Source organism: Choristoneura fumiferana, chromosome 8 (genome assembly GCF_025370935.1).
Source record: "Choristoneura fumiferana chromosome 8, NRCan_CFum_1, whole genome shotgun sequence".
Classification (NCBI taxonomy): Eukaryota; Metazoa; Arthropoda; class Insecta; order Lepidoptera; family Tortricidae; genus Choristoneura; species Choristoneura fumiferana.
Genome location: NC_133479.1, coordinates 5,413,598 through 5,427,855, shown reverse-complemented (window position 1 = coordinate 5,427,855; position 14,258 = coordinate 5,413,598). Strand labels below are relative to the sequence as shown.

At 38.5% G+C, this 14,258-nt stretch overlaps 1 protein-coding gene across 4 annotated transcripts in view; it reads left to right on the top strand.

Moving 5' to 3' along the window:
• The window catches only part of Eip63E (cyclin dependent kinase Eip63E), a 74,598-nt gene extending 61,357 nt beyond the window's left edge, over positions 1 to 13,241 (top strand). For 3 of the 4 annotated variants that reach the window (XM_074090805.1, XM_074090808.1, XM_074090807.1), the window contains exons 6-11: positions 3,689 to 3,863; positions 5,449 to 5,573; positions 5,994 to 6,130; positions 6,924 to 7,063; positions 7,748 to 8,009; positions 10,431 to 13,241. In XM_074090805.1, the coding sequence (XP_073946906.1) occupies positions 3,689 to 3,863; positions 5,449 to 5,573; positions 5,994 to 6,130; positions 6,924 to 7,063; positions 7,748 to 8,009; positions 10,431 to 10,498 (907 nt within the window). In that variant the 3' untranslated portion in view covers positions 10,499 to 13,241. The remainder of the gene's footprint in view (positions 1 to 3,688; positions 3,864 to 5,448; positions 5,574 to 5,993; positions 6,131 to 6,923; positions 7,064 to 7,747; positions 8,010 to 10,430) is intronic. The other variant, XM_074090806.1, reaches the window with a different exon arrangement.
• Positions 13,242 to 14,258: the final 1,017 nt, after the last annotated feature.

The following is a 14,258-nucleotide window of genomic DNA, read 5'->3' as shown; positions in this document are numbered from 1 at the left end:
CTTATTGTCTACACTTGGAATCACAATCGTTTTCACCACTTCTCTGTCACACGATATAAGATGAGGGCAGAAAGAGACGCTGAATGCGATCGCGGGCGTCAGCGCGTTGGACTGTACCTACAGCCACAGAGGGTCAGTTGCGTATCGTTTCTGACACTCGCGATCACAATCAAAATCAAATAACAGGTTTCTCATACAAAAACTGTCATTTGCGCGAGTGTAAGAAACGTTACACAATTATTAGCCTTCAGGCCACGATCTTGTGGCTGAGCCAATAATAATTCAAGTAACTTTATAATTTTGTTATTCGTTCCCAATTTTGTGTTTATTTTTAGGGTTTAAGTTTTGTTTTGAATACAGCCAGTGATACACAATACCGAAGTTCAGAACCTTGATTTCTCAAGGAAACGTGAATATTCATACATAATCAAAATGGAACTTCGTACTACCGCACCGCTACTTAACATAATGGTTTAGTGATCAGTTTAAGTAAGCGGTTGCACATTTGCACAAGTGTTAGCATTGATGAATAAATGAGAAGCATGTTGTCTCCGCTATACCTTGTAAGGTCAGAGTTGAGGGCAAGCCAGGTAGTGTATGCGCAGTAAATATTGTATGAGTCCCGGTTAGGCTGGCCAACTATTTTTCACAATAAATTGGGACGGGCAAAAGAAGAATTGTTCCTGATTCGTCCTAATCCTGTTTCGTCGGATTCCTGATTCGTCGGATTTTCAATAGGTATGCAATTACCACGGTAATTCTACTTTTGTATTTAATATTTATAACGAATCTTCCTTTCTGATAAATACTGGTTTACTGCATGATAGATTTAATTATATATAGATAATTCCGACGAAACAAGAATACGATGAATCAGGAATGCGACGAAACAGGAATCCGACGAAACAGCAATACGACGAATCAGGAACAATACCAAAAGAAAATCATATAAAAAATCTCTCACATTTTTTACTCTGACAAGTCTCTACTCTTTTTTATGTTACATATATCTATGATGCCTTCTATGCTTAATCTTTATTTTGGTAGACAAATGTTCCCATTTATTGATTGATGTTCGAAGTGTACCGTGCGTGTCGAAAGCGCGACTACCTATACTTTGAACCAAAAATTCCCATATTCTTTACAGGGATGTTTAGTCAGACTAACACAATTGTCTACTGAAATATTATGGATTAGTTACAGTAAAGTAAAGGTGGATGAACTGCATGACCACACATATCTTGCATAAACGTAGCTATCATAAGGTCGTGGGTGAGCAAAGATATTGTTTTAGTTCAATAATTGTTTTTCTTTCTTTCATTAAATAGAGACATCCCAATCAACTAGGCACGGTGGGCCAACCTAGTTGCTACTCCCCACGCCCTGCGACGTTAATGAGCTCTCAACTAACCAAATTGTGTTTTGTCGTATTCATGGCTTTTCGAACTTCGGGTCCTTTGTTCGGGGAACTTTGTTCGCTGCGGCAGCCGACAAGAATGCTCTGCCTAAATCACTTTGAGAATAGTTGGGACGGGGTGATTAGTTAATCGCGTGTGGATGGAGGCATGTAAAAGATACTCCACTAGAAAATAGTCGTATAAAGTGGGCTGAAAGTAGCAGTTTGAATTTATTTTCCATACCATAGAACAGGGTTTCTTAAACTTTTTGCAGTCACGGACCACTTTCACAATTTAAACAATGCCACAGACCCCTGTCAAAAAAAATTCTGGAAATTTCCTAGTAAATAGGTTTACAGACTGACCCTTTATACATACTCTCATCTATGGACTGACCTACTGTGGGACCCCTGACACACATGCTACGGACCCCTAAGGGGTCCTTGGACCCCACTTTAAGAAACCCTGCCATAGAACAACAACACACACACACACACAGTCAGGTTTATATTTCAAGTTTATTAAAATTCATGCTTATACTGCAATCGTAATTTGCAATATAATTGTCAGTTGAATCGTTTCATTTGCGGTTATTAGTATTATAACGAACGCTTTATTCCTACTTAATTTACACACAATATTGGTCGCAGTATTATGATAACGATAAAAACAAAATTGAACAATAACACTATAATTATAATGACCTTTAACCTAATTAGTGACGAGAATAAGATATGAAATCAATTTATATGGGAGCATATTTTATGCACGTGGTCGTGGACGCTATAGGTCTCTATTTACTTTCCCTAAAACCGAAGGGATTTCTGAACGCTCTTTTCGGAGGTTCACTAGCAATAGTAGATTATTGTCGTGGCCTGGAAGTAGGCAATTGCTGGCTGAGTATGAGTATTAACGGACGAGCTTGCGAGTCCGTTTAACTAATACGAAGCCAGCAATTGCTATTCCAGCCGAGACTAATATAAAGCAAAAATGGTGAATAATTCTGAAATAGACTTTTTCTCAAAATATTATACCAAAATTTATCTTATGCGATTAAAAATAAACTGCTGAAAACACCACAAGCTGCTATTTCAGTAGAAAAAGTTCGGAGTTCCAACAGATAATTAGACTTGGCTGTATACGACTTGTGCCAACATTTCCATGGCATTTTTAACTAAAAAATGTGACTGGTTGCAGGCGCGCTAATTCATTATTGTCGAGCTAGCGCGCCTGCAATCTTTTTAACTTTTTAATTTTTCGCTGACGCACTTCACCTTCTGACAACTTTTACGGACATTTTTGAGAAAATCATGTTTATCTATTTATCGTCTCACTGTAGTATAGATAGAAATTAAAAAGGAGATAGCTGTACTTATATATTTTTTCATCACACTTGCACATAAAATAGGGTCATAACCTCGCGGCCCAATGTGCAATAGAATGTACACAATAAGTTCAAGGGAATTAGGATTTTTTGTATTGTTTTACACCATGGCAGTTTGACAGCAGTTTGACTTTATTCTCGAAACAATTAGATTCTAATTGCTTTGTCTTTTTTTTTTCAAAATATTTATATGGTGATCTTCAGGAGGATAACTTAACAAGCGGGATAACTTGGCTCCAATGCCCTACTTAAGACGTTTATTCCGTGGAATGTAATATTCATCTCTGGCCTATATCCGCCCCACTGCTGGGCACAAGCGTCGTCTTCGAATGAGAGATATTGGTCTGTAGTTCCTGCTCGGGTCCAATACAGATAGAAAACTTCACACCGCAGAATTGTTTCGCAGGTGGCTGTAGTGCATGTTTACATTTGATGTTTTCCTTTGCTGAAAAACTTGTAATAAAATTATAAATGTCAGCTTGCACATAATCTGCACAAATCTCAGAGGCGCAAGCTCGGCTTTGAACCCATAATGAGAGGCCATAGGTCAAACCCATATGCTAACACAACTTTTTTATGCGAGATTTTTAGAGTTTATATTGCCTTTGAGAAATGTGCTACATATTTATTTTTCCGCAAAATCATTTCAAAATAAGCTCGTTTTGCTAACTGTACTTCTTGTTGACTATAGTTGCATTGTCATCCACCTTAAATGTACATCAAATTTCAAGCCAATCCGACCACTGGAAGTGGGTCAAAATGGACTTGCAAGATTTGACCCAACAAACAGGGCAAGTTAAATACTTGTCGTATAATTTTAACAATAATATACTTTATTCATTTTGCATGAATCAAAATAAACTTAGCAAGTTCCTGTTTTAATTGTCAACGTATCTGTTTGTCCCAGTTTGACGCAGCAAGTGGTAGCGCTGAAAGAGATCCGGCTCCAAGAGGAGGAGGGCGCGCCGTTCACGGCCATCCGCGAGGCGTCGCTGCTGAAGGAGCTCAAACACGCCAATATCGTCACCTTGCACGACATCGTGCACACCAGGGAGACGCTCACCTTTGTGTTCGAGTTTGTGGTATGAGACAGTTCTTTCGTTTATTTATACACTGTGCTTTTCTTGATTTCCGTTGACTTTTGGCAGACGGCTCAGCTCATTGATAGAAAGTACCTGGTAATCAACATTATGACCAATTTACCCTTGGCAAGTTGAAACAAGTGTATTGAATTCAAGCCTCGTGGGATTCTTGTAGAGCTAACAAAAATAGCTTAAAAAAATACAAAAAGATGACCTAAAGTTTAGTTATGTATCATATCATATATGATACAATGCTAAGAAAAGGGCTAATTAATTAACTTAATCCTTGATTTGTCTTTTAAACAGTAAGAGTTAGGCCGCTAGTGGCTTTGAGAAATTAACTTCATATGACCTGTTAAGTATTCTCTTAAAGTTAACGGAATTCAAAAATAACAGGGCGTATAATGCCTTTACCCGCAGCTTCGTACTCGTAAATAAATAGATCCAACAGCTAAGTCGAAATTTCGTGATTTTACTAAATTACTATGAGAATTCCCATAATTTACCTTGTGAATACATTTTGTTTGAATCAAAAATCTTGATGAAAAACCTTTACAGGGATGATTCTCAGTTAGGCAACCATTTTTAAACAACTTGTATACCTAATGGATTAGTGGAACCATTGGTAAAATAAACTAAACGTCGTTAGGTAAGACCAAAGTCGGCTCGTTCACACTACCGAGATGCTTAATTGTCCACCTTCGTATACGAGCTAATACACTTCTAAGTCGAAATAAAAACATAAACGTACATAAACTGCCCTCGACAAAATTATCCTTAAAAAAAAAACAAGCATTACGAACAAAATCCCATTCACAATCCCTTTGTCTGACAGCATTTATTTCTTCGTTACGCGTAACTTCCGTTTCCTAATTCAGCCGCAACTTTACCGAAACGCGGAGTTTTAATTGTATGCTCGTGTACTGGGGGGGCTACTACGAAATTCGAAAAATCGAAGTTCATATCGTACTGTCCCCCTCACTCTCTTATGAAATAATATAAGCGTCAGCAGGACGGCAAGATACGAAGTTCGAATTTTGCACTTCGTAGTATAGGGCCAGGGGCTTGCAATAACGAGAGGCTGTCTAAAGTACATGGAGCATGTTTATTCGTATGCAATTTAATGCACCAGAGAAACGTTGGTTAAGCGTCTTTTGTGAGGCTGCTAGATTGCCAGTAGGTGGTTTATTTGATGACGCTTATAATTGGCTTAGTCCACGTTAAAGAGCATATTTTGTCGTTAACTTTGAAAGTATTTTGAGAGCAACTATAGGAACTACGCCATTGACGAGCAGGAGGAAGAAACAGACTAACCGGCTCAATGATTTCTGCCAGAACGACCAAACATGCCATCTTGTGTCGGATTACTTAGCCGCAGAAGTGTCAATCTAGCTCTGTACAAATTGCGTGGAAAGCTTAACAGCAACTAGACTGACCGCCGTAAATAATTTCTGCCAGAAAGATGAAATGTGACGTTCTTGTATCGAATTACTTAGACACGAAGGTATCTTCTACAAATGTTTAGTTAGCAGACTTATACAGGCTCAGTGTTTGATATTGTTACTGAAAGCATATCCTTCGACAGGACACGGACCTGTCGCAATACATGGAGAGGCATCCGGGCGGGCTCAACCACCACAACGTAAGACTGTTCATGTTCCAGTTGCTACGCGGCCTTTCCTACTGCCATAGGAGAAGAGTTTTACACAGGTTAGTCCGATTTCAATGACACTTTGAAGAAAATAGCTTACTTTCACTATAACACAATCCCCTTGAGTTTATTCAAATGAATTTCTGAAACATTGAACCTCGCTGCAGTGTTGTAATACCAGCGCTTCTGAAATGCCACCGGTTTCTTGTCATAATTTTATTAAACATAAAGAACTTCATAGAATTTTTGTCTGCATTCTTTATGTTAAGTCCAGTTTAGACTAGCAAGAAATATCGTGCATTTAGGTTACATTGCGATTCCATAAAGCGAACGAAATTGAAGTGGTCAATCGAGCGCCGCAATTTAATGCAACTTGCACTATTTTTCTTGCAGATGTAAACTGGCTTTAACATTGATAAATCTTTCTTTCTATTTACTTGTTTTCATGTTGATTATTGAACAAATTCCTTTCCCGGCAGAGACGTGAAGCCACAAAACCTTCTAATAAGTTTACAAGGCGAATTGAAACTGGCCGATTTTGGTCTGGCGCGAGCCAAGTCTGTTCCGAGCCACACCTACTCCCACGAAGTCGTCACACTCTGGTATAGGCCGCCAGGTAACGAATCAACTGTGTATACTGCTTAATTAATTGTCACTAACAACATCTGGAATCTGTTTTTGTTGTTGGGATAAAAGTTTCCAATATTCGACATGACCTATACGCAAAATTCTATGGTCATTTTTGCGCCACATAGCATTTATAATATAAAGTTAAAGTCAAAATATCTTTATTCGATTTACGCTATAACAAGCACTTATGAATGTCAAAAAAAATCTACTACCTCTATAGATTCCGCATGCGCGCTGTCATCAAGATTACTCTAGCTTACACTTATGTTAATATGTTTAAACGAAGCGGGTACGTGGATGATGACATTGTGGAAGACCGTCTGTCTAGCGACGTCATTTGTGAATGCTTTGTTCATTCGCGTGGCGTGGCGTTGCACTGAATGAATGCAAGACTACGTGAAATATTGGCTTGTTGGTGAGCTCTATTGTGCAAAATGTAGAATTCAAAAATCAACTTAATCATAATTCATACGAGTATAAACCCGTTTCACCCCTTCAGGGGTGGTTAAAAACGTTAAAATTACGCGTTTCTTTATCTCTATTTACTTAAAAACAAAGAAGCTCCAAAAAAGAAGGACTTCCATACAAAATTTCAACCCACTTTTCACCCGCAATGATTGAATTTCAAAATATCCTTTCTTTTTCCTTGTTTTTGTCAATAACACCTGTGAAAAAATCAGCTTTGTCCCAAAGTTGGCTGGGTGTTGATTCAGTGAGTCAGGTCTTTTTTTTATAAGTAGGAGGTAGATTAAACTTAACCTTGTGTTTGTTTGTGACAGACGTGCTGCTAGGTAGCACAGAGTACTCGACGTCGCTGGACATGTGGGGCGTGGGTTGCATCTTCGTAGAGATGCTGTGCGGGCTGCCCAGCTTTCCTGGAGTGCGGGACACGCATGACCAGCTCGACAAAATATTCAAGGTAATATATCAGATAGCAGCAAAGATTGTCAAGAGCAAAATGTGCAAAATATGAGTTGATTATTTGAGTTCCGTCTTGCTATTATTGTTTAAGGGCCTACAGCGTATTTTTTAGGCACGGACGACGCGCAGTTGACGCGCTTCAAACGAGATTTACTTAGTAGCTTATGTACAATCGACATCAAAAATATTCACACTTATCAGTTACATTTATCTGTTCGCTGTCATTTCGTGGTTTGTATAAATTGTCAGCAGGCATACAGTGACAAGGTAGTAAAGCGTAAAGATATCTTTGATCTCGACCGCACTTCATCATCACATCAGTGGTAGTTGTAGGACGTCCACTGTCGGACATAGGCCTCCTCATACCTTCAGCTCCAGCATAACCTCCAGTTGCTTTGGTTGGCTGCTTGCGTGTCCTAGTAGGCGGGGCTTAAAAACCGTGTTCTACGCGTCATCTGACATTGCATTGACGCGCGCAAACCAATCCCTGATTTGTTTCTGAATGTTGAAAATGATTCTTTTTGGTTCAGTTCAGTTCAGTTTCTTTATTTGCTTTCAACAGATACAAAAGTATGGCCACTTTTTGTGTGAAATTTGTTCCGAGTTACGCTTCCTGATGTTTATTCCTAGCTATGTGCATAGAAACTGTCATATTCAAAATGAGGCTTGTTTCTGTGATTAGGTGGTCGGCACGCCTACGGAGGAGAGTTGGGTGGGCGTCTCGCGGCTCCCAGGGCTGCGCGCGCACGTGTCCCGCTGGGGCTCGTGCCCGGCGCGCGCGCTGGGCGCCGCATTCCCGCGGCTCCGGGACGCGGGCCGCGACGCGGAGCGCCTCGCCGCCGCGCTGCTGCAGCCCGACCCGCGCCGCCGGCTCTCCGCCCCCCGCGCGATACACCACACGTACTTCGCGTCGCTGCCGCCGCGGCTCCACGATCTGCCCGACGGTGAGTGCGCGACCCGTAATGGGTGACGCTCTTTCCCGGCCCGAATAATACCGACATGGAAATATCGACACACGCCCATAGAAACTGACATGAGTTTCTATGAGCGTGTACACGAAAAACAGGGACGGTATTTCCATGTCGGTATTATCCGGGTCGGGAAAGAGTCACCCCCGTAAAAACACCCATAAAGGCGCGGCCACATGCAGTCGCTCGACGCTCGTTTCCAGCGTCAAATCTGGTCACGTGATATATAGCGATAAAGTTGAAAATGTTGAGCTAAAAAAAACCTCTTCAATTTCGGGAGGCCAACCCCGTCCCCCCTCATTCTAACTCAGTTCTAAAAGGCAATAGTATCCATTATTTTTTTTCAATAATTTGGCAAATTGCCTTAAAGTACGTAACGACTAAACTAAAACCATTTAAAAGGATCAGTCCTAATTCGATCCAGTATCCTTGAAACTCATTTCGACTTATAATTATAATTATCTAAATTCACAGAACAGTAATTATCAGAATGTAAGCACATAATACAATAATTATTACTGTTGTTATTGTGTTGTGTTGCTGTTGTTGTGTTTGTTGTTAAAAATTGTGTTGTTTCTTTTTGACAACGTATAATAAATCAAAAACCGTTTGAAGAAATAGCCTTTGTGAAGCGTTTTCAGAAATCAGATTCCAAAATATGATAAACTGAATTAAATAAACAAAATTTAAGTAATGACCTTCATTTGACCCCTGCAGTGTCCCGTCACGAAGGCAGTTCTAAAGCAGGTCTACACTCTAAGCAAATTGACAATTTGAAATGTTCCTGTCCTGCTTATGATAGCAAAGAGTGACAAAGATAGAACTTTAATCACATGATGCGCACCCGGCTTTAAATAGTTGTCATTTATCGTAAAGTCAGAAATGCATACGAGTATTTCCAATGTATTTTTACATATTAAATTATTAAATTACTACGTTACAAGTAAATATAAAAGAATTTAAATATCAGATTTTAATAAAAAATATCTATTTCCTATCACACCATTAAACAAACATAGGAACAATCGAAGCTAAACTAAGAGAAATAAATAAAACTATTTGTTATGGTTCATTTAGGACCCTAAGCCGTGCTTGTATTATTGTCACATTGTAATGCCCCAGATTATGTTATGTACGACCTTGGTACGACCTGAATTTTTCTAGGCAATGGAACGTGGCTGTCTCACTGTGACGTCATCCAGCGTATTTCGTAAAAAAAATATAAAAAATTAAATACTCATCCAAATTCAAAACCGATGAAAATGGTATCTTAAAATATCCTATTCCTCCCAAAAATAAATAAAAATTATAGGTTATTTTTTTTTCGTGCCTCCCAATTGTAACAGTTGATTCCGTCAATGAGAAACTGACATCCACAGCCTACCACTTTAACAGATTATCCATTGCAAGGGCATTAGTTAATTGGACAAATCATTTAAAATCCAATTCGATTGGACACTCTTGTCAGCTAATTGAAGTTACGCTGGCCGATCGTAGCACAGAATAAGTTATAATACAAGTAATCGTAGGAGGATTACATCGTAAGATCACTGGTGCCAAATTACACTACACGTCTCTTGACTTAGCAGTTGAGATTTTGGAATTAAATGTGTTAGTCTAAGATCCGAACTTGAAAAGATCTTCACCGGTCTGATAATAGAATTAATTGTATTTTATAATAAATTTAGTATTTTAGAAAATATATTAGAAATGGATTTGCTAAAAAAATCCTGGACAGGCTATTTTTAATCATTAAAAAAAAAGATTTTTAATTAAAAGATAATTTTACATTAACTTAAAAGTATAATTCATATAGAATATGTAGACGTTGGGTTTGCTATTGTTTACCTGGACGAACTACTGGGTTGCCAGGTATAAACTTAACCAGTTATTATGTCGATGCCAGTTACTTTAATTTGATTAGATAATAGAACAAATTGTATATCAACATAAGCGCTGTTTTATTGTGAACACGTTGATATAGGGTTGTCTGCATTTAATTAAAAATCATTAAAAAAAATATAAAAAAAATGCCTGTCCAGGATTTTATTTTCTAAAATACTAAATTTATTATAAAAATACATTTCATTCTATTATCAGACCGGTGAAGATCTTTTCAAGTTCGGATCTTCTACTATGTGTAAAACTCGATCCCGTGGGAATATCTGGATAAAAGTATAGTAGCTTATGTATTATATACAAATCCAGCCGTCAGAATAAACACTCACACACTCGTAAACTTTCCCATTTATAATATTAGTACAATACAACGAATCTCTTATCGAACCGCGTTTGTTTCAATTGCTTCATTTGATTGTTTGTGTTTGTGTTGGAGATAGATTTTTATTGTTTGTTTGTTACCAAGGTGAATGTAATTGTTTGTGTTGTTTGTTGCAGAGGTGTCGATATTCTCGGTGGAGGGCGTGAGCGTGCACACTGAGTCCCGGCACGCGGCCGTCAAATAAGCCCCGAGTCTAGTTCAATCCGCCAGGACGTTAGTTAGTAGGTACGTTTCAATTCCTATAGGTTAATGAACAGTCGAATATGGTTGACTCGTATCGGTGGACCAACGTTCGTGATAGTTCTTTCGCCTAGGCTACAGGCTCGGGCAGGCATCGAATGCCGACCGATATCCGTTTCGATTCGACAACCCGTCGCGCTAAAGTATCATCTGTCGATACGTCGATTGATTTGTCGAATATTATATTAGCGCTTGTTAAGCTTCTAACGTAATATCCATCCATATAATTCAATTATTCTATGGTTACAAGGTAAACTGATAGGTATCGAGTGTATGAATTTAATGTATAAATATATAAACAGAGCAGTGTGCCATATACCTTTAGGTAGGTATATCTATAATTGAGAAGAGTATGACGTGTTATTTTAAAAGATTTTTATGCTGGATATATGCTCATAATTTGAGAAAAATTTTGAAGATGTTTATTTATATTTACAAATGGATAATATCGATGATGTGATTTAACTCTTGATGCACTCTTTTAAAGCTGTACAGTTCATGACGCGGGAGTCGCTAGTTGTCGCTAGTCGGGAGTTCCTAGGGCGTTAACATGCTATATTTTGGCGCTCACATAAAGCAAAAGCTGGGAAGCCTCTAGTGATTCTTATTTAGCTCTCTTCAGCGAAGATCTGACTCGGGTATCGGTGGTCAAGATCGCAGGGCTCTCGCGAGATCCTGTTCGTCATAAGTCTCGTGCACACTCATTCCTTCCACGGTGCTCAACTAGTAAGGTATATAGGCGCCGGCTCGCTTGCTCCATCCTCTGTTGCGCGGCGACGGATTCGAGCTCCGGTGACACAAAGAGAATTGAACTGAGATAGCTATCTATTACCAAAACTTGTATAATATCGCGAACAGATCTCAAATTTATGATGTGTGGGACCGTCCTACTGTAAATTGTGATAGGGATTTGATGATTTGTAAAAAAATAACTATACTAAATTTATTCCTTTGTTTTGTTAAAGTGAGATAGGGGTGTAGTCGAATGTAGTTTCCGTCTAGCTTAAAGACTAGTGAATTTAACCAGTTTAGTCGAATTTTAGTGGTCCCTCACTGTAAGGTTAGGAATGCGATGTCAGTAGCGTACGCCCGGCACATTGGCAGCCCGACTATAGTACAAACCTACTTTTATAAGTCACTGAATGCATCCCCACATCGGTTTGTATAATTTAGTGAAAACTTAGTCTGTGATTGAAATAGTAGAGTTTAGACCGCGGAATCAGTAACACCAAATTTGTGCCAACAGTTTATTAGATGCTTATAAAATATCCGATATTTTCTATAGCAAGACGATTTGGGGATCGCATCTGAGGTTCCGTTTTATCGTTGCCGCGGGGGGCGGCTGTCCCTCACGCGGCAAAATATGCAAATCTAGTCCCGCAGCCCTCACGGCGCGACCCGCCGCGGCAAACATGAAAATGCCCTTATTGACTCAAATAGCAATAAAGACTTTACTCGGGTTTTGTAATTTAACAGTAGGAGTCATCGTAACGTGCTAAGTTGCCTAGCGTTAACTTTATATACAAACGCTGAATACGATTTATTAGATAACTTAAAATACCTTGCCTTGTACGACATAAATTTCTTAAAGAATAAATGTCAATGCCACTGCCACTGTAAAATCAAGTTGTTTAGTAGGAGAAGTAGAGAATACGAGTTGTCAGTGTGTCCGGAAAGCAATATTGAGCGTAGATCAAATTAGCGTAGCGTAAAATACTTGTACTGAGCTTTAGATACTTACGACGATTTCAGCGCCAGGTGGGGGCGAGTGGGCACAACATACTACAGTTGCTCTGCTAGTTGTCGCCACGTATGATGGCTCTTTACGTTGGCCAATATCACCAAGGAATGCTAGAGTGAGATGTAAACATTTGGTGCTCACTCTAATGTATAACAGTCCCTCAATTAGCCAGTAGGTTACGCTTAGTGCTTTAAGTGACGTCCAAACGGCCGATACGATACACCTCGTGTGAGCGAGCATTAAATAGATTGGCCATTAGTGTAATAATATTTTGTAAATACATTCTGAGTAATTGGTGTTAAATGATTAGATGTCGAGCGTCACAAAGCTGCCCGCCCCTGCCCCTGCCCCTCGCGCCTCCTGAATCGTTTCCGAACACCAAAATAGTACGTAAATTGTATATTCTGTGAAACGCAATATGTTCAGTGTATATGATTTGTTGAATTTTATCTAAGTTAAAGTATAAGGAAAGGCAAAGTAAATATTTCACCCGTTGAGTGAGGCACCGGTCGCACCCTGTGCGTGTAACATAGTATATGTTAGGCGGTATCACGAAGCATTTATGGAGGATAGTGGAAATTCTATTGTATAAAAATAATTTGCATTTGTATAATGAAGAACTGATGTTTATGTCGGCTGCTGCGATGGGACGAAATGTGTATATAGATAATAAATCGATAGTTATTGTTAGTCTACAATCCTACGAGTTGCCATTGTTGTCGCGCAGGCCTTGAGATTTATTTTATTCTAATGATTTATCTACTATGTAATAATTCTTATAATTTCATCCTAATTATTTTAAGTATCACGAAATTTTGTCCTGCTGATGCCGCATATGACTCTTTTTATTTTTAATATAATAAACAATGTGCTTTTACTCGTTTAAAAAATTGTAAATACGATATTTGAACTGATAATAATAAAAGTTTTTATTTCTTAATGAAAAGTTTTGTTTTCTTTTTACTTATTAAGAAATTCCCGTGAATAGCAGTGCCAGCTGTTCTTAAGTTTAGTGATTCTTGCCGGGTTGAAGTGCAGGCTGCCCCTTATTGCTGAATTGAAGACTTTCCCGTATTGCAAGTGAGCTGCAGCGCTGAGGAGTTTCCGATACACACTTGAATTAATGATATGATTGAAGTATAAGATCAAGTATTTTATTGTTTTTTGTTAGATTAAAAGTTAATTAAATTCAAAGTGAAGACTGAAACTATCAAACAAATAATCGTAGCAAATCAAATAAAAGTTTGTTATTCTCTATCAACTCTATCAGCAAACACAAACGAAAAAATGTGCCTTAGATTAAGTACAAAGACAAATTCTGTATAGGTAGCCGATTGCAAAGAGATCAATACGGCTTAAGTTAAAAAAAAACATTACCTCTCCTTGCAGTCGGGTAAAAATGTGTATATGTACACGACTTTATTGACATAGTATAACATTAACCCTTAATAAGGTAGAGGCGATTTAGCGACCCCATGCATTTGGAAATTCTACCTTATTGTTTTAGTAATACGTTACAATCACAGATATACACAGATATACAGGTCTATCCATATCTGTGGTTACAATATTCATTGTAATTATTGAAAATACTACTCGCTTTTAAAATATCCTTTGCCAGGTATGTGTATGTATTCTATAGCTGCTTTTGATTCTGTTCTGTGGTAGTATGGTCCAATAAATGAGGCCTTATTAAGGGTTAAGTTTGTGTATTTTGATACTATGGCCGTCTCGATCGCTTTGTGATTGCAAACTTAAATGACTTTAAACAGGCAGAGGCAAAAAGACAGACTTGAAACTTATAATAACCCTCTGATGTCTAAGAAGAGCGCTACATCCTAGAAGTATCAAAGTTCGTAAGCAAAATAAACACTCACTAAAATTACTACCCTGAAGATTTATTGTTTTGATACGCAGCCAAAATTATTCTAGGTCAGGGTTTATCAAAGTGGGGTACGTCAGT